The sequence below is a fragment of the Ictalurus furcatus genome, chromosome 12, assembly GCF_023375685.1.
Source record: "Ictalurus furcatus strain D&B chromosome 12, Billie_1.0, whole genome shotgun sequence".
NCBI lineage: Eukaryota > Metazoa > Chordata > Actinopteri > Siluriformes > Ictaluridae > Ictalurus > Ictalurus furcatus.
In genome coordinates, this window is record NC_071266.1 from 6,473,415 (window position 1) to 6,493,782 (window position 20,368).

Sequence of the window (20,368 nt, forward strand, 5' to 3'; positions counted from 1 at the left end):
CACCACTATGCTTCACCGTAGGGATGGTTAATGAGCATTACCACATTGTTGCCTGGCATAACACTTGGAGTTCAACCCAAGAAAATTCCATTTGTCTCATGAGACCATAGAGCCTTTTAAGTGCCTGCCGTATGTCTTTTTACTCAGGAGTGGCTTCCATCTTGCCACTCACTTCTTTGTCGTTATGGATTATTGTGCATAGATTAATGGGGGAAAATAAATGTAATTCATTTAAATGAAATGTATAACACAATAAAGTGTCTGTGGATCCACTAGCTGCATGAGTCTAATAGCTATATGTGTCTGTAGAACCCAGTGTGTGTGAAGGAGGACTCAGTAGACAGGTGGACTTTGCCAGAGCTTCTGGCTCGCTTTATTTTTTCCACTAGTGCTTTTCAGCATGCTTTCAACGTTAGATGGAAAAAGCAAAATAAAGCAAACACCATCCTGATATTTTGGAACTTTAGCCTTGCTCATGTTCCTCAACACTTTCCAGGCTAATGCTCTGGTGTGTGTGTGTGTTTTATGTGCAGCCTCCGTCAGCTCTGTCCCTCGCTCTCTCTCATTCACAGTGTTCTCTTTTTTTCCCCTAAATGGACAAACAAAGCACACATAAGTAAACTCACCGTGATCACACATAGGTGAGAATCATCAAGTATTACCCGCCGGTTCTAATACCTTTGTGGGTCCAATAGCTTTATGGGTCCAACAGCGGTATGGGTCCAGCAGCTCTGTGGGTCCAACAGCTCTATGGGTTCAATAACTCTATGGGTCCAATGGCTCTATGGTTTCAATAACTCTATGGGTCCAATGGCTCTATGGGTCCAGCAGCTCTATGGGTCCAATGGCTCCATGGGTTCAACAGCTCTATGGGTTCAATAACTCTATGGGTCCAACAGCTCTATGGGTTCAATAACTCTATGGGTCCAATGGCTCTATGGGTTCAATAACTCTATGGGTCCAATGGCTTTATGGGTCCAACAGCTCTATGGGTTCAATAACTATGGGTCCAACAGCTCTATGGGTTCAATAACTCTATGGGTCCAATGGCTGTATGGGTCCAATGTCTCTATGGGTCCAATGTCTCTATGGTCCAATGGCTCTATGGGTTCAACAGCTCTATGGGTCCAACAGGTCTATGGGTGATATTAACTGACAGATTAATTAATTTATTTTCAGTTAGGATCATTATCATTTGTTTTATAATTATTGAAGTGAAATCATTATTGGATCAGTATCTAGTACCTGCCGAGGTCTGATATTAGCATTATTTAACCATTATTTTAAAAAACAGTATTAGAGCATTTATATATCCTCAGATACAGTTACATATGATGCAGACACACATAATTGGTTGTTCATTAGAACTAAACATAACAGTGTTGTTGTTGGTGTACAGCTTGCCTTTGCATATACAGGCCCAGGAAATACGTCAATAGCTCATTTGTTTTTCTATAGGAAATTGGCAACACAAGCTTATTATCAAAAGCTTAAACTGTTTTTCACTGCATGTTGTTAACTAAAAATATATTTACAAAGAGAAAAACAGACACAGACAGTTTGTCTTGCTTAATACTGTATATGCACCACAGATTGCCACAGTTTTAGCATCCCTGGGGCTTTTTCCTCAAAGTTTTGGGGCTTTTTCTCCATCTCCTCCATATTTGGAGCTCTCCTCTACACTGTTATGTTCTTTCCATCATCGACATAGAGAGAGAAATGGGAAGAGCTGCTGAAGGTTTGGTGGTTTTAATTGAAGCTGATGTGGCCGTGTGTTTGTGTGTGTTTGTGTGTGTTATTGACCTGAAAGAGGTCTGACCCAGTTCACAGACACAGAGCCAGAGAGGAAAACCCACACTGCTGTGGAGATGAGCTGCTCTCTCTTAATTAGAAGCATACAGAATTACAAAACCCCCAGAGAGCGAAAGCTGTGACATCAGGAATTTAACAGTCGGAGGAAAATGTTTGCACCAAAGCTGCTATATTATATAATCCTTACTGGCAATTGTATTGCTACGTCAAAAATGTTCTCTCACCGTAAAGGCTGTTGGTATATGCAAAAACATCCAACATTTTTTATTACTAATATACTGTTACTTAGAAACTTAATTCTTCTTATCTATGCCTGTCAGTTCCAGTGAATGAGGAAGTTAGCACTGTTTAGCACTATAGCACATGGCTTTCATATAAGACTGATAAAGATTCTTTGACATGTAAGTACCCTCTGTAGCAGTTAGGGGTAAAAGTCCCATTGGTGAACTGGTATCCTTTGGCTACTGGCTTACATTCATCAACCCTTGCCAGTCCTGGTACTTGAACTTATGCTTTTCTATTCATGGATGGAGATTCTTACCTCTACAAAGCCCAAGGCGTAATGGATTATTTACCTTCACTTCATATTCTTGTTATTCTTCCTCATACAATTCATTGAAATATCTGATATGGACAAAACATTTTCAATGCCATCCATGTTGTATTATCATAGGGAACCACCCTGATTGCAGTATACTGCAAATAATTTCTCAAGTCATTCCAAGGAAATGATAAATATCCCTAAAGTGTTGATGGAAAGCTGATAGAGGAGACAAGCGAAGCAAAAAAGCTGTTACCGTTCTCATCATAACATGGCCACTCTTGCCCAAAACAGCCAACCAGTCCAGGACATTTGTGTGAATTGCTATCATGCATGAATCAGACTCTGTACTCCCTTGAGACCGGGCATAAAAATTCATAGAAGAAACATCAGCTGCAGGAAAATGGAACATTTCATTGGTTCTTATGCACAAAGACATTGTAAACTATAATTTGAAAAAAAAAATATTAACAAACAATAAACATAACAGAAACAGATATTCCACTTCCTCCATATTTGATTTAAAGGACACATAAATACGAACCATCTGGAACCACTTATGTCATCTCATTTGCCAATAATAAACTGCTGTCATTGATATTCAGCAGAGAATAGCGTGGAATTCTAAAGCTTCCACAAAAAGGCCTTTTCACATTAATGCTGCAGAGAGACAGAGCCGGAACTAAGAGAATGGGAGATCAAACTGAGACTGTGATCCACAGTATGAGACCATAAACACAAAGAGCTCACAGCAAGCTGAATATAAATACAGTCTCCTAAGGGGCATTGAACTGGCCGGTACTAATGCCTCTGATTTGCTATTCAGAACCTCGGTAGGTTTTGTAAGGGATTTTAGCTGTGAAAATACACACACCAAAAAAAAATCATAAATGTTTGGAAGTGTGCATGTCCGTATCAGGAGGCTGTTACAGCGCTTTTTATTTTAGGGTACCAAGATTAATTGGCCTTTTTTTTTTGCCATTAGTTAATGGTCGAGATAAATAGATTACCATAAATAGAAAGCTACAACCACTTTAGATGGTTCACTACATGATAGATCACTTGGCAATGGCAGCAGGATGAATTCCGCAATGAACAGAAGCATGTTTAACCACTTAGATCCCACTAAATGACTGAAAACTTAGTGGACAGTTACTGCACCAGGACACAAAACATATGAAAACAAAACTGAAGGCAAAAAGCCTCAGAAATAAGCAGGAGCTAAGACGTTGCACTAAAAGCCTGAAGCAGTGAGCTTGTGACCTTTAACCCTCAGCAGCGCAGCTGTATGCCTGTGTTGTATCTCGAATCAATCGTAAGACACATTGGATTAAAGTGGGCACCAGCAGGAAAGATTACTGAACACATTACGTTGGGGCAATGTATATAAAGTGATGTGGATTTTGTGTAGTTCATTCAGTATAGGCATCTAATGTGGCACGGTTTATATTAACTGATTTTTAGAAATCTATAAATAGACATGTGACAAATTAAAGATAAAAATCAGCATAAAGTGTCTTAGTAAGGTGTTGGGCCATGACGAAATCTGTGTATCTTCCGTTCAGTTCATATCGGTTTTGAAATTAAAATGAAAAAATGTATAACAAAATATAGGTTTATTTTCATTTTTTATTCCCCGAAAAAATTCGAAAAAAAAAAAGATGCTTTTAAATCGTTTCTCAGTCTTCTTTTTCAAAACTAAAATGTGAACATTTAAATCTTAAAAAAAACTGTTTTAACCAAGGAGCTTCCTTATCTCGCCAACATTTGCAAAGGTCACAAGCAGGGAGAGTAAAGACTGCGGGAAAGACAAATTCATCCATGCGGATCCATTTACAGTATGACATCTTTAGTAGGACACGCAGATATGATCGTTAACATGATCACACGACACGCACATATTTCGGCCAAACTATTCCAAACTGGTATTCAAAAATGAGTGTTCACAGATTTTGCAAAGAACACAACCTGATTAGACGAGGCCAAGTAGATGCAATTACATACATGTAATTAAGTCATTGTTAATTATAGAAAGATTGAAATTATGTTAACATGGATTGTATTAGTTATTTTAATCATGTAAGCTTCTGTAGCCTTTCAACCCCTCTATATGGTCTGTGCCTCCCAATCTTGCACAGGTGCGCTCTCCATTCTGTGTTTCCAGTCCACCCAGTCAGTCACGCCACGCGGTAGCGGCGCATTTAAGACGCACCGTTTAAGTGCAAATGCGAAGGAAAGACACATTTTCTTAGTGAGAATATTATTAAATTCACTTCTGTAGGTTGAATGTTTGATTTGGTGGCCACAAAAACAGTGTCAAGCAAAAACCCTACTCTCTCCTGTTACAAATAGGCCTAGGCCTAAACATTAATAATAAACATTAGGTTTAGTCTATATATTTACATTTCGTTTATAGACCAGGCGTCTTCCAGCTCTAGATGGTTTTCATCTACTTCGCCTCGTCTTCTCAGGTTGTGTTCTTTGCAAAATCTGCGAACACTCATTGCGGAGCATTTTTGAACACCCATTTGGAATAGATTGGCCGGAATATGCACGTGTCATATGATCGTTAGCCATGTCAATGATCACATCTGCGTGTCCTACTAAAGATGCCGTAATGTAAATTGATCCGGATAAATGTTCTTGTCTTTCGTGCGTCTTTGTTCCCCCTGCCGGTGACCTTTGCAAATGTTGGCGAGATAAGGTATCTCCTTGGTTAAAATAGAGCACAGATTCTACAAGTCCCTGGAACTGTACTGGAGCGATGAACAGCATTCTTCCAAAATATATTTCCTCAGCTGTTTGTTTTGATGATGGTAGTAGAGAGCACTGTCTAACACGTTTCAAAATCTCCCATAGGTGTTCAATTGCTTTGACATCTGTGACTGTGAAGGCCATAGCATGCATACAAAACTGATTTTCATCCTCGTTAAAACAAAACTATTCAGTGACCCATCATGTCCTGGGGATGCAGCATTGCCGGTCTTTAATTTATCACCTGTCATGTTTACATTTCCAGGTTAAATGTCTGGCCACAAGCAGCACATGTCTTGAGAGATCTAATACTGTCCATTTCTGGAAAAGCACCTTTCTCTCTCTCTCTCTCTTTCTTTATCTCACTCTTTCTCTTCCCCTTACTTGTCGTAAGCGATTTATTAAAATGAACCTCTTTGGCAACGAGTGGTTGCATCTGCAGTGGCATGCATCCAACTCTGAAGCATCACACATAAACACACAGAGACACACAGAGAAGGAAGTCAGTTAGTTACAGGGATCTACCCAGATCCCACAAATATAGATATAGAGAGTTAACCCTAAAGTCGCTTTGATTTGGTTTATAGCTTTTTTGTTTTATGGGCAGAAAACACATCCCAAGCATTAGCAGGTTAACTAATGGGCAGTGTGCTATAAAAGCACTTCAGAACACATGTCAATTTCCTTTCTCCCTTATTAGTAGTCTGACACCCACCGGGCCAGTGATTTATGCAGTCCTGAACGGTCACCATGGTTTCACTATAAAGATTGTCTATTATAAAGTGAAGCTGCTTCGGTTTGATTAGCGTCGCATGTTAAGAAACAGTACAGGGGATAGATGTATGAGTCAGAAACTCACAACCTGACGCTACCTAACTAATGAGCGGTTCTGAATCAGCACGGCAGGCGGGTGCATGGTCAGTCGAATTGCCATGATTTGAGGAATTTTAGCATAACGACTTAACTAAAAAGCATGCTAGGCTTCTAAGTAGCGACTCTATTAGTGCATATAAACCCCAGTCAGAAAACTTAAAAGGAATAAAGACAAGCAAGAGTTACCGTGTCAAATATGTAATAAATTAGCAGATGGTAAACAAACGTGTTGTCCGTTACGTCAAAATAAATTGAATTAATACATAATGGAAATATCCTAGTTATGCTGCACAGCATATTGTTTATTAAGTGCATCTTAGCCTATGGCTGTCTTGATAGATCATGGCATTAGCAGGATCCAAAAAAGGAGTTATGCCAACCAATCGTAGACCAACATACATCACTAGTTTCTCTTAATATATTTCAAGTCATATCACAATCACAGTATGTAGTATATTTTGTCCATATGCAGTCAGATGTTCTATTAAAACGTTTAGTAGTTCCTTTGCTGTAACTGTCTACCCTTCTGGAAGTCTTTTACTAAATATGGAAGTGTCACTGTGGGGATTATATTCCAGTCGGACACGAGCATTACCAAGGTCGTGAACTGACGTTAGGCCATTTGGGCAAATGGCGCTTATATTCCTAAAGCTGTTTGATGGGGTTGAGGTCAGGCGAGCCAAGTTCTGTAGGCCATACAATTTATTTAAGGGGCTTAACTTGTGCACACAAACACTGGGACACCACAAAGTTATCATCGTGGCATGCTGCATCATTAGGTTTTGTCATCACTAACACTTGGAAGCCTAGCATGAATTATGAAAGAAAAAAAAAGCCCCAGATGATTATCCCTTTTAGTATCCCAACACACTTTATAGCTGCCATCAAGCACTGAGGCAGGTAGCACAACCCTAGGTATCTGCCAAATACCGATCTGTTGGACTGACAGACAGTGAAGTGTGATTCTTCACTCCCAAGAATGGGTTTCCACTGCTGCACAGTCCAATGGTGGTGATTTATTTATTTATTTTTACTTTGTTACTTTCCGTCAGCTGCCACAGTTGAGAAATCTATCTAACAGATTTCTTGGAAATGTGACGTCTGTAATGATATTGTGTTGAAAGTCTGAGAGCTGCTCAGAATGTCCAGTTCTTCTGCCACGTTTTTTTTTTTTTTTCTAAGGAGACTGACACCTGCGTCAGTGAGCAATGAGAGTCCTTAAATAGTCCACTTAGAAAGGGGTGTCGGGATACTTTTGGATAAGTATGGCTGATTTCCAGTATCTCAAATATATCGTCTAACACAGCCAAGTTCGTGTAAAACAGTCACGTTCTCAATTCGTTCTCCATTTGCCGAGTCCAAATCAGCGTGAAATCGATACGTTTCTATTTGGTCTGATTGAGTTTCACGCTATACAAATTGAAGTGGACCAGAAAACTAAATATTTTCTAAGGGATGTGTGTTAATGGGCACAGCTGGAAGCAGGCTAAAAGTCTTTCATTCGTTACGCAAAAAATATGGTGATGATTTTGCGAGAGAGCACAGAAGTCACTGAAATCAACCAAGAACAGAGATTACACAGCTGAATGATAAATCAATAATTATTTTTTTCATATATCCGTTTCTTGTTTGTTTATTCAAAATACACTGTAATTCTGCAGCACTTCAGCTGTATCCACTTGCTAATTTTACCGGTCTTATTCCAATTAATGAACTCACATGTCCAAGAATGCTGACTTGAACTGAAAATACATAGCATGCTTGCTTCACTTCCTGGAATTGGGTCACGTCAGGGGTGATTCATGTTATAACTACATGATTCAACCCTTGGACACAGACCGAGACAAGCTCTGGTTGTTTTGGTCCCCAGATAAGTGTTTGTTATTTCTAGCCGACAGGGTTGGGGGGAGGGGTAAAAACCCACCAGGTTTTGATTCAGACAGACTAAATATTGCATATATGAAGTGTGATGTGACCTGTTTCGATGAAGTGTTTTGTAACCTTGGTGTGAACTGAGTTGCATTGAGAGCTGCATATACACAGTGACACATACCTGTTTCTACACCCCTTTTACAGGATATCTCAGTCTATGAATGGGCTCAAAAGCTGAACCTTTCTCTGTCAGCGGGTTAGTGAGGCACAGCTGCCTCAGGCAAGGCAAGCCACTGAACCGCACTGGCAGTGAAGAGTCAGACATCAGCAGCATGTTCACATAGTTCACTTCCCATGAGCAATGTTTTCATTCCCACACATAGACAGCAGAGGATACCCTCCATGTACTGAAATGTTGGAAAACCATTAAAGACACTCTTTAGTGCACATTATTGTTTATGAACACAGATGATTACGAACCCCCATAACCCTGTATTCATCCATCTATCCATCTATTTTCTGTACCGCTTATCCTACAGAGGGTCGCAGGGATCCTGGAGCCTATCCCAGGGGACTCGGGGCACAAGGCGGGGAACACCCTGGACAGGGTGACCCTGTATTCATTTTGTCAATAATCAGAAGGAAGCACTGGTGATTAACAGCAAACTGAGGCAAACTTTTGATTGCTGGCCAAGTGCTCAGGGATGCATACATATGCTACACAGGTGATTGACTTAAATTTCTGAGTCATATAGTACTAAATAAAGCTCATGAAATCTTAATGTGTGTGCACGATGTACACTTGTCACTCTTTCAATTTGTTATTATGCACACATAATTACAATTATATCAACGTTTTAGTGCTCTCCATTAAAAGAAAATGTGCCTACATTGGACAAATCATCCGAGCAATTATCAGTTGCCACAGTTACAGCTCAGGATAAAAATGGCTATTTTATACTTTTATCAGAATTATCATGTGAAATTCAGCCTTTGGAAAAAAATTATTGTCTCTGAGTAAGATGTTTTGTCTTGTCTCTAAGCAAGACAATTGATAAATAGGTGGATGATTATTGCAATTGTTATTTTCCCAAATTAAGAATTTCTGGCTTACATTCTGTGATTACAACAAAGCATCCGTACTATACCATTCAAACCATGAATTAAAAGTCATTTATTTATTGTTCACAGGGTGAACCATCCATGACTCACATTACCTCACCATAATGATGAAAGCGGGATCCATTACAACTTTTGAAGCTACAAGGCACCCATGGGTTAATTTATTTAATATCGGATTAAAAAAATTAAAAGGAAATGTACTTCGATATAAACATATATTTATATATAAACTTTTATCCTACAGTTCTTCTAGCATTATGTAACACTAATAAAAATCAGAAAACATTGCATTGCTTATTCATTGTATCTTCTGTAGGCTACCAGATGCATATTTAATTGCTTTTTGAAAGTCTCAAGTCTCCTCATATAGTGAACAAAGACTGAGCTAGTGAAGGTTCAGCAAATGTTTTAAGAGAGGTGTTTTATTTTATTATATTTTTATATTCTCATTAGGCTTGCTGTGATAGACGGTGTTACCAGTGTTGGGCCCGCACACCGATTACATCACTTGCCCACTGCGGCACCGCCCCCACAGTCGTTTTGCCTTTTTATAGTGATAAAAATAATTTACTTCAGTTAGAGAATGGATGCTACAATTAAAAACTGAACGCGTCTGCTCAATTCAGCATGACCCCTGTGAGTCACAGCACCGATCAACAGAAGTGATCATGCGGGCATTCATAAGCAAGGGGGAAACCCCCCACCCGGTGATACCAGTATTACCGGTGTTGTCACATGTTTAACCGGTGAGAAAATTTCCTCACATTAACATCCCTAATTCTCACTGCACATTTGCTGAGTTGTTAATATAGGAGTATTTGGTACTTGACTTGAAGTTTGCATATTGAAATTCAGGGATATCCTTCTAACTCACTCTGCTGCTCTGCAGGTCACTTGTCCTGCGTGTGCTGCCCCCTGCAGGAGCGGAGGTGATGAGTGTGTGTGGGAGGAAGGCTCTGACGCTGCTAAGCAGTGTGTTTGCAGTGTGCAGTCTGGGTCTGTTGGGAATCGCCGTCAGCACAGACTACTGGCTCTACCTGGAGGAGGGAATCATCATGCCTCTCAACCAGAGCACAGAGATACGCATGTCCCTCCACTCAGGCCTCTGGAGAGTTTGCTTCCTGGCAGGTGAGAGGGTTTTGTGCTTAAAATCTGATCATGGAGTGGCAACATTTCCATCCACAGTGTATCTTTTTGATGGAACTCATACAGTGAACGAAATATTGTGATTGCTGCCTTTTTTTTCCTCAAACGCTGAGATGTTTTTTTCTTTGCAAGAATTTTTATCCTGGGAAGAATTCAGCCTACTAGGCAGCAATCCCCTACATGATCTACAGGTCTAGTCACCATAATTTTGAAATGTACACCGTCATAAAATTAAGCGTTAGGATTGTCTAAAATAATCACACTAGTATTGCACTTATTAAATAAAATATGTAGTTATTCAAAGGCAGAACATTCAAAGTCTAATATTTAATAGCTAAGATTTTGGCCAAATATCCCTTTTTGTTACTTGAACTTGGAAAAGCGATCTGTCATTAGGGGTCAGTAGAGGTATATCACTAGTCAACATCGTTTTTTTGGACAGGTAGAAAAAACACGCCTCGCTTTCGTACCCCAAATTGACACGCAAACGTTTTTGCATGGAGTCTGATTACTGTTTCACAACAAAGCTATGTGTCCTGATGAAGTAGTTCAATCAGTCGTATTTAATTTATAGTTGGGTGAAGTAGTTACGTATACCGATGTGATGTTACGTAAATAACATCCGTGCTTGAATTTAGGAAAACATTTTATTATTGAGTATGTGCTAAACTGAGGTCAACATACAAGTGCATTTTTGTTCTAAAGTGGGTTTGAAAACACCACTGTGTCTATGAACTACGACTATCACAACCTCTGGTTACAGCCAAGCAATATTCAAAAGGATTTGAATTTAATATTTATAGATAGATAATTAAAACTCCCTGTTTTGAAAGTCCTAGTGCTGAACAGGACAGAATGATGTGGATTATCGGTATCAGTACTAGTACTAGCGTCAGCCCCATATCCCTTGTCCCGAAGCTTTTACAGCGTCATGTAAAAACAGTGTGTGCTGATGGAGCTCCATTAACGCATCTTGTACTTTCAGAGTTCTTGTACTTTTAGAGTTTAACATCTGACAGTGATGGTAGCAAACGCTGCTCTGATGCCACGTTACAGCATATAATCACTTGCAGAGAAGACATTGCCGCGGAGAAAAATGCTGCTGTCTCATACCTGTCTCCTCATTCTTCAGTGATCCCCATTTGAACGGCACACTGTGTAATTTCTTTTCAGACTGCACTGTGGCCTCCTTCTGAAACTTCCTGTTCTCCTTTTCCTTCTCTGTGAAAGAGGTTCCTATATCTCTGCTATAATGCTGTGTGTTCTTCTCCATTCAGTGCCTCAGGACTTTAAGTTTAAAGATGCAGTTTGTAAAATATAAAAGTGTTTCAAAGGTTTGAACAGTCATATAATTTTGAAGACACCTTAATAAAACTGGTACTCGTAATATGGCCATCTGCTTCATGACTGGTTAATGATTATATTTTGCCAGAAAATAGGATCCATCCCAGCTACTTTTCTCTAAAAGGAAAACCACAAGGCATAGTTTAAAAAGTTCTGCTTGGGGGGAAGTGAAGTTTGCCTCACAGTCAGGAGAAGTCTAAAATACAAACCACTCCTTTAATATTGGAGCTTGGTAAATTATTAGTATGTTACCTGTCTTTATGATAGATATGTGGGCGGCTGTGGTTCAGGTGGTAGAGCGGGTTGAACGCTAATCGTAGGGTTGGCGGTTCGATTCCCGGCTCACATGACTCTACATGCCGAAGTGTCCTTGGGCAAGACACTGAACCCCAAGTTGCAAGTTTCCCGATGGCAAGTTAGCGCCTTGCATGGCAGCTCTACTACCATTGGTGTGTGAGTGTGTGTGAATGGGTGAACGAGACACAGTGTAAAGCACTTTGGATAAAAGCGCTTTATAAGTGCAGACCTGTATAAGTGTAGACCTGATGTGATGGCTTTATGGCTAAAGTGATTGCAAATATTAGATATTTAAATAAATTAAATATGGTGGCTTAGTGGTTAGCACATTAGCCTCGCATCGTTGGGGTTGGGGGTTAGATTCTGTCTCTGTCATACTGTCTCCGTCCTGTGTGCATGGAGTTTACATGTTCTCCCTGTGCTTCAGTGGTTTCCTCCGTGTATTCCAGTTTCCACCCCCAGTCCAAAGACATGTGTTGTAGGCTGATTGGCATTTCCAAATTGTCCATAGTGTGTGAATGTGTGTGTGAGTGTATGTGAGTGTGTGCATTGTGCCCTGCGATGGTTTGGCACCCCGTCCAGGGTGTCAACCCGCCTTGTGCAACGAGTCCCCTGGGATAGGCTCCAGGCTCCTCGGTCCCTGTGAGGGATAAGTGGTGCAGAAAATGGATGGATGGATTTCAATAGGTAAATAAACAAGCATGCCGCTGTAGAATGCTGCCAAACCGACATTTCAACCATATGAATGGAGAGTTTGTTATTTCATGCACCAAAAAAACATTGATTATGATCATAATTAAAATATAACTCATTTGCGCAGCCATATTATTAAGAATTTAACCCTGTACTGTAATTTGGAGAGTAAATGATTACTGATTGAGGCTTTAAAGACACTCTGACATTTTCACCATGACGCTTCATGTCCCTTCCTAGTCTTCCATCAAAATGCTTTGACCTTTGTCTGTTGCTCTACTGTCATATTTCATTCCATCTTTCTACACCTCTGACTATCATTGAGCAAAGATTCTGGGTGTGAAATTTGTCCAAAAAAAAAATGTTTCAGCACAGGATAGAGGCGATCAATCAGAATAAATTTGTATTGATTTGCAGTCCGTTAACCGAACAAGTAGACTCAAACAACACAACCATGCCAGCAAAATCACCTCACAGTGGCACAGAGCCATCTGTCTGTATCTTTTTTTTTTCCCTTTTGGTTCTGAAACTTGTATGCATGAATGGCCTTTCCACTATGACAGACAACTCATGGCATATCTGGGGGAAAATGCTGGGATTAGTAGCCTTACACAAGTACGCTTCTCCCCCTGTTTTATGAGTTTTATGATCAATTAACCATAATATTCAGTGAGTTAGAGCTGTGCACAGGACAGTCTTTCTAATCCCACACAGTTCTGGTCATGGAGAAATACTGTATTAGAGTATTAGCTGTTTAATTGGAGGTTATAGTCAGTTCAGGCACAGTTGTAGTTTCTTTTACTGAGTTATATAACTGACCTTCTTAAATAGTGTTGCTGTTGAATACCGCACAGCACTAGGAAACCTCAAGCACCTGCCTCAGAATTTAGTCAATTGTGCCAGAACAAATGTGACAAAAACAAGGTGACAGAGCAAATAATAATCTGGCTCTGTACCAAAGTGATTTGGGTTGTTAGTTTGGTTTAATGAAATATATTAACTGCTTCTTTTGTGGAGTGTTTCCCAATGCATCTTGTTTATTATTGTGCCCTTGTGTATAGAAATAGAAACAATACAAATCAAACCTCAAGGTCTTCCATTTTAAAAAATGTCAGAAGTGAATGTAACCCCCCCCCCCCCCAAAAAAAATCTAATTCATTTTAATATCAATAATAAGAATGGACTGTTTATATAAAATCTTCTTGTAAACAAGGTGGAAAAAGACAGAGTTCGAAAGTTGCTTAAATATCTTTCTTACATACTCAAACGGTGGCATTTTATTCACACCACTGTTTTTTTTTTTTTTTTAAATCGGTTAACAGCATGAAATGTTGTTTTTAGAATGACTGGGAAGTGTTTTTGAGTGTCATGCAGTTTGTGTAGTGGTTTTTCTTTTGGATAGATAACCCTGCATGCACAGTGGTCTAGGTAGGTGTAGTAAGAAATAATCAAGACCTGTAGAAATAACATGCACGCACGCACGCACACACACACACACTAACCTTAACCTCAGTAACCAAAAAATAACTCTTTTGGAACTTGCTAACCCAATGTCTGTGGCTATGTAAAACAAGCAGCACATAATTTCAATCTTTTTTATTTTTTATTTATTTTTAATCTGATCACCTGGCAGTGCCATGGTGATCAGGAGCATTATGAATCCATTTATAAACCATTGCCCGTTTTCATTTCTCCATCATTTCTCCTGAAATGATTTTTTCATCTACTGTATCTATTTCTTCTTCTCCTTTCACAGCTATAATTTTGAAGCATCGCTTCCGGCCTCTAATGTGTCCATTTTCAGAGTTTATCATAACCTCGTTGCTTGCTAGGAACACGAAATGTCTGTCTTATGGAAGTCGCGATACAGTTTAGATATGGTTGATATGATGTGAACGCCGACATGCTTCGATGCTGTATTTCAGGAAAAGAGAAGGGACGTTGCTTCACCATCGAGTATGTCATGCCTATGAACGTCCAGATGACATCAGAGTCCACAGTCAGTGTCCTGAGTAAGTGGCACTACTGACCTTATTCTGCCAGGGTCTAGTAAAACTTGTTTAGTGTTCATCACATCACATCACATCGGCATGTCAAACAATTGTAAAGTCACTGCTATACGTGAAAAACAGCAGAGAAACACAATATTATTTGGCACCAGTTTAAACTCAGCAGATGAAATAACTGTTACATTAATTTATATCTGGATAAGGAAAATACGGGTATATTATCCTTTAGCTAGTTTTTCAAAAGCATAGTTGGCCAAACATTGTAATAGACTGACGGATTGCAATAGCAGTCTAAAAAGCGGCTTGGATAGCTGCACATCAGCATTGTGCAGCCTTGAAATTGACGATTGATATATATATACAGCATTTATATCTACTTCTACAGCTTGCACCAGGCATCGGCCGAAATGCTGCAAAAACCTAACTACTTCATACACTAAACAAACAATGGTGTTGCAATAAAGTGCTAATGCTGTTCATATTTGATGCCAAAATGCTTTTTTCCGGTATTATTTTTACATTTTTTAAACATATCCTTGTTAATGCTTATGAATGCATACTTTTTTGTTCCAATTCAAGTTCAGAGTCAGACATTATATATGCAGATTTTGCAGAAGTGGATATACGCACTGGAAGTATATTAAATAAAATGTAAAAAAAAAAAAAAGTCTGAATGCTTATTTCCCCTCACTGTAGCTGCTGGTAGAATAAAGCATGAATTTAATGGATGGTAATGGTCTCACAGTCTTGAGATGTAACAATTCCTTTCACAAGGTGACTCTGTTTTTCCTGTTAATATTACACTCTGGTTACTGTACCTAAAGATAAAACTCATGCAGAAAAATCAAATAAACTGAAATAAGCTGCAATAATTTACAAAGATCAAATCAATAATTTCATGTTTCATGATGTTTAGTGAGAAAGATGATAGCAATGTGTTTATATTAGAACCTAAACTAGCCTATTATTCTTTCTCAGTCAACTCTTAAAGCCTGAATCATTTCCATACACAGGGCACCAGGCATTAATATTAATGTAGGTTTACTCTGCTCTCTCTCTTTGTGTGTGTGTGTGTGTGTGTGTGTGTGTACACAGAGATGATCCGCTCTGCCACACCGTTCCCACTGGTCAGTCTTTTTTTCATGTTCATCGGCTTCGTCCTGAGCAACATCGGCCATATCCGTCCCCACCGCACCATCCTAGCGTTCGTCTCCGGAATCTTCTTCATTCTCTCAGGTAGCAGAACAGCTGAAACAAAGCCTGTATTCACACACGTTGGACCTGTTTCTTTGCTTGAGATTTGAGCAGAACGTCACAGTTTTCATCCAATAATTTTACATCATTCGATCGGTTATTTATTGATTTATCCACACTAATGTTTTCTTGTTGCAGATGGGTTTGAGTTTGCATTTTGTATGATGTTCCATCTTCAAGTTAGGTCAAATAACAAATGGCTACCTATTCATGTAGTTTTCACCACTATTTTTTTTTTTAATTTACAGCATTTGGCAGACACCCTTATCCAGAGTGACTTACATTTATCTATTTTATATATATATATACACTCAGGGCTTTATGAATTTACAGTTTTGGATGAGTTTTTCCTTTTTTTTAATCTAGCCTACTAGGTTTAAAATATAATGATTTTATTGTGGCAGTTGTATATGGTGTCATGACGCTCTACACACAGAAACCCAACAGTGTCCTGACTTGCGGCGATAAAATGATTTGTTTATACTGATTGAAAATGTCCGATAAGTCGATTTCCATTCCACCGGCAGAATGGAACGTCAACGTACTGCTAGAAAGGGTTAAAGTCCTGTGAACACTTTTGTTGGGAGTGTGCAATTCCATTAATACAATCTCACTCTGTCTTGATGTCTTTCTTTCCTCAGTCGTTCCCTCTGTGGTTGAGAAACATTGCAGTGTACAAAAGACATATAGCTAGTTTCAATTTCTTTAATAATGAGTAGTCCTACACTTTTCCTGCCTATTCGCCAATAACATTCAGTGAAATGAAATGAAACTTTGCCACAGGACACAGATTCTCTGGGGATTAACGAGCTGTGCTGTGCTGTGATTGGTGGAAATGGGCAAGTAGTACCACACAACAAACCAGCTGTGGTCAGTAACATTGTTCCTCTGTTCCAGGTCTTTCTCTAGTAGTCGGTCTGGTGTTATATATCTCCAACATCAATGATGAGATGCTGAACAGAACTAAGACGAACGAAGCCTACTTCAGCTACAAATACGGCTGGTCTTTCGCCTTTTCCGCCATCTCCTTCCTGCTCACTGAGGTAAGTTTCATTTCAGTTTCATTTCATTTCTAACCATGCTCACTGTACCTGACTTTCCTCTGTCGTGCAGGCGGCAGGCGTGATGTCTGTCTACCTGTTCATGAAGCGATACACAGCGGAGGAGCTGTACCGGCCTCATTCAAATTACTACGGGCCGCGTCTCAGTAACTGCTCTGATTACTCGGCTCAGTTCCTTCACCCGGACGCCTGGACACGAGGACGCAGTCCCTCAGACATCTCCAGCGAAGCCTCGCTCCAAATGAGCTCCAATTACCCCGCTCTGCTCAAGTGTCCTGAGCATATTTCCTCTTCCCCCTGCTGAGAAAGCTCTCTCACACACTCATACACACACATGCACATACAGAAAAGTTTGACTTAATACAGCTAGTAAAGATCACTTTATCAGTATTTTTTTTGAGAAGGGGCGTTATCTATTTCAGTGTGCCTCATGTTTCAATCCTACAGTACAGCCGCTAGTCATGCTAGTACATAGCAAATACGTTAACCGAACATTTTGCATTTTGGGAGCCTTCAGTATGTTTTAGAATTCATTTTTTCAATTGATATCAAACTGCTGTCTGTATTATCTGTTCTCCATTATCTCAATTACGAGAAAGTGAAAAATGTAGCGAGTGTTATCATATTCCAAATGGTGAGAAACGCTCAGATCTATCTACTGTAGAAGACAGTGTTTCACAAACCAGGAAATGTACGTCTGCCTTAAAGAGTCATTACTTAAGGACACTCTGTGACTTGCTTGATCAAAAACCTTGAACTTGACCTGAATGCTGTACCGTTATAGGAGACATCTTAGACAAAATTATTTTTTTCCTTAGTACAGTTTGGTATCAGCTCCCAGATCTTATATTTGGTTGCTTGGAAATGTGATTGGATGAAAAAATGGTAGCTAACATAACATAACATATAACATAACATAACATAACTTAATATAATATAATATAATATAATGTGTGGTGCATTGGTTAGTTAAGTGCATTAATACAGACAAAGAGTAATGAATGAGATTATAATTATTAACCTCTTGTAACAAAGTTTGTAACGTAGCACATTATGTTTGCAACGTTGACAAAAAGTCACTTGGCCAACATTTTGGTTATAAGCCGTGGTGTTCGGTCCTCACATACTGTAAAAGATTTATTCGAGCCTGGCTACTGTGTTTATTTTCTTACCATATGTTTCGTTCTCACTTGTAGTTACACAATCACAGTGCATAACGCATTAAGTTTCAACATAGCTACATACCAAATGAGACCTTTTATTTCGTGAAAGTCAGTGAGTAGGGGTTTATTTTAACCTACTTGATAACTGGGCAACTGTGAATACAAATCGAACAGCCCGAATACAAAATCTGCTTGTCCAGCTCTGGATGAACCGTGCTGTTTAAAGCAAATGCATACACAATTAAACTTCATGGGAGGCCTGGTTTGGGAAACACAGCCTTTATCGATTTGTTATCTGATCAGTTATATATTTTACTACCAATACGAGAGAGAAAGGATTGCGATGTGTTCCCTACAAATCTACAGCATGGCCTTGACTCTGTTACCTCTTGCTTTGTAGATCTTATTATAAGCCTTTTCAGATTGAATTAATCACAGTAATGTTATTTATCATATAATCCATGTAGCTACAGTATTTGTTTGCACTTTACCTGTCTGATGGATGATATAGCAGTGACCGAGCAGATTCTTTATCTCTAGGTATATACAGGATGAATGTACAGATTATTGCAGTAATTTCTCATTTTAATTCAGTGCAGAATATCCTCCTTTTCTTAATATAATTACTCACTCACCAGCACTTCACAGATATGGAAAAACAAAAATCTTTAAAGATACAGATTTAAAAAAAAATAAAGACAAATAAAGATACATTTCCTAGTAAATGTTCATTTAACCAATCCTGATCTTTCACAGTATAAATGATTAATGCTATATAAATGAATAAGTATTGGTCTGCATATTTTATTATTTTATATATAAATACTGCATATTTACGACATTTCCATTAGAGAATCTCAAATCTGTGCAGATTACTGTTGTTTTCTTTTATAAGCTGTCTATATTTGCAAAATGGTCTGTGTTTAAACATTTCTGATATTAATATTTTATGTTCTATGTAACTTAGTGAGAAATGTCAATTCTGTAGGAAAGAGTTGCGTATAATGAGTTGAGTATTATGCTTATTATGTTGGGGTTTTTTTTTTTTTTTTTTTTGCAGATCCATGACTGTTAATGTTGTCCAACCAGAGAATTTCCATGTTTTGTTTTTCTAAATGGAATTCATAGGACATCAGAGAGTTGACTTCTGGGTAGTTTGTTGAAAAATGAAATTTACACAATATTCCTCTTCCTTCATGTTTCATGGTGGTCGTTTCTTTTTTCTTTTTTTTTTTTCTTTTCCTCTTTTCTGTTTAGCCTTCACACCAGAGCTACACGGATAATGACGCTAACAAATGTTTTGAATAGTTAAGAAATTATTTAACAGCTTCTGGACGACTTGAATGATAACCCTTCGGCACTACTTCTCGAAGTTTGAACGGGAAACTAGAAAGTTGGAAATGATTCAGATGATAATATAATTACTTAAATTTGGAAATGCAGACTCTTTTTATTTTGCAGAATCAGTTATAAAAATATAAACTGTCATTAGAAGCGATTTTATTTGGGGTAAGTGGGAAGAGTGTGATTTGTTCATTTATTTATTTTTTTTCCCCAAATTTATTCCATTAAGTTTTTGCGCTAGAGTTTGTATAGGAGCAATACCTGAGAGCCACTGTAAGACTTCTTAACACTCTGCTCTATGCTTGGAATGGATTCTCCCTCAATTGTACATTGCTTTGATTAAAACCATCAAATTACAAATTATTAGCTATCATTCAATATGAAGTTTTAAATTAGATGTCCAAAACTCTGACTGCCAGCTGAAATAATACTCTAGGTGAATATACATGTGAAATATCCGTGACCTTTTCTTTAACTCTAACCTTAAAAGCTGTGACTGATTCATGTGGCATGTGTCAATAAGAACATGATAAATAACTGCATTGCTTCTTACTTGGTCGTACTCATTAATTCATTTATAGACATCACATAATGTATTTAGTACAAACAGTGTTTGTTTGGGGTGTTTTGTTTTTTTCTTCAGTTATTTATTTTGTGCATATTCAATCAAATGTGTAAATAAGATGGAGTTTTATATAGAACAATTTGTTTATTGATGTTCTAATCTGTAGCTACTGAGCCAGCGTGTAGCAAAAGCAGATGTATAGTGTATAACGTTCAACTATGATACTGTACGATATAGCCCTGTACTGTAGAAAATGTGAGCTTTACACGTGTTAACCTTGGACATTGGAGTGCAGTAAACGTTAACCTGCAGTACAGCGCGGTGTGTTTGTACGGTCATTTTCATGCTGTGAAATTGTACAGTAGAGCTGAAATAAAGCTGACGAGTCTGTCAAACTGCAACGAGTAGTTGATTTTCATGCACTTTTTCTAAGAAACTGAGAGCAAATACTTTGTAGTAAATTACAAATCTATCTATCTGTCTGTCTGTCTACAGTTGATATAAAATGTCTACACACC

General features: G+C 38.6%; 1 protein-coding gene across 1 annotated transcript; it reads left to right on the forward strand.

Annotated features, from left to right (window-relative positions):
- The first annotated feature begins 9,799 nt into the window (after positions 1 to 9,799).
- cacng5a (calcium channel, voltage-dependent, gamma subunit 5a) lies at positions 9,800 to 17,623 on the forward strand. Its single transcript, XM_053638768.1, has 5 exons — positions 9,800 to 10,102; positions 14,380 to 14,466; positions 15,559 to 15,699; positions 16,615 to 16,760; positions 16,831 to 17,623. The coding sequence occupies exons 1-5, from the start codon at positions 9,907 to 9,909 to the stop codon at positions 17,080 to 17,082; spliced, it is 822 nt and encodes a 273-aa protein (XP_053494743.1). The 5' UTR covers positions 9,800 to 9,906; the 3' UTR covers positions 17,083 to 17,623.
- Positions 17,624 to 20,368: the final 2,745 nt, after the last annotated feature.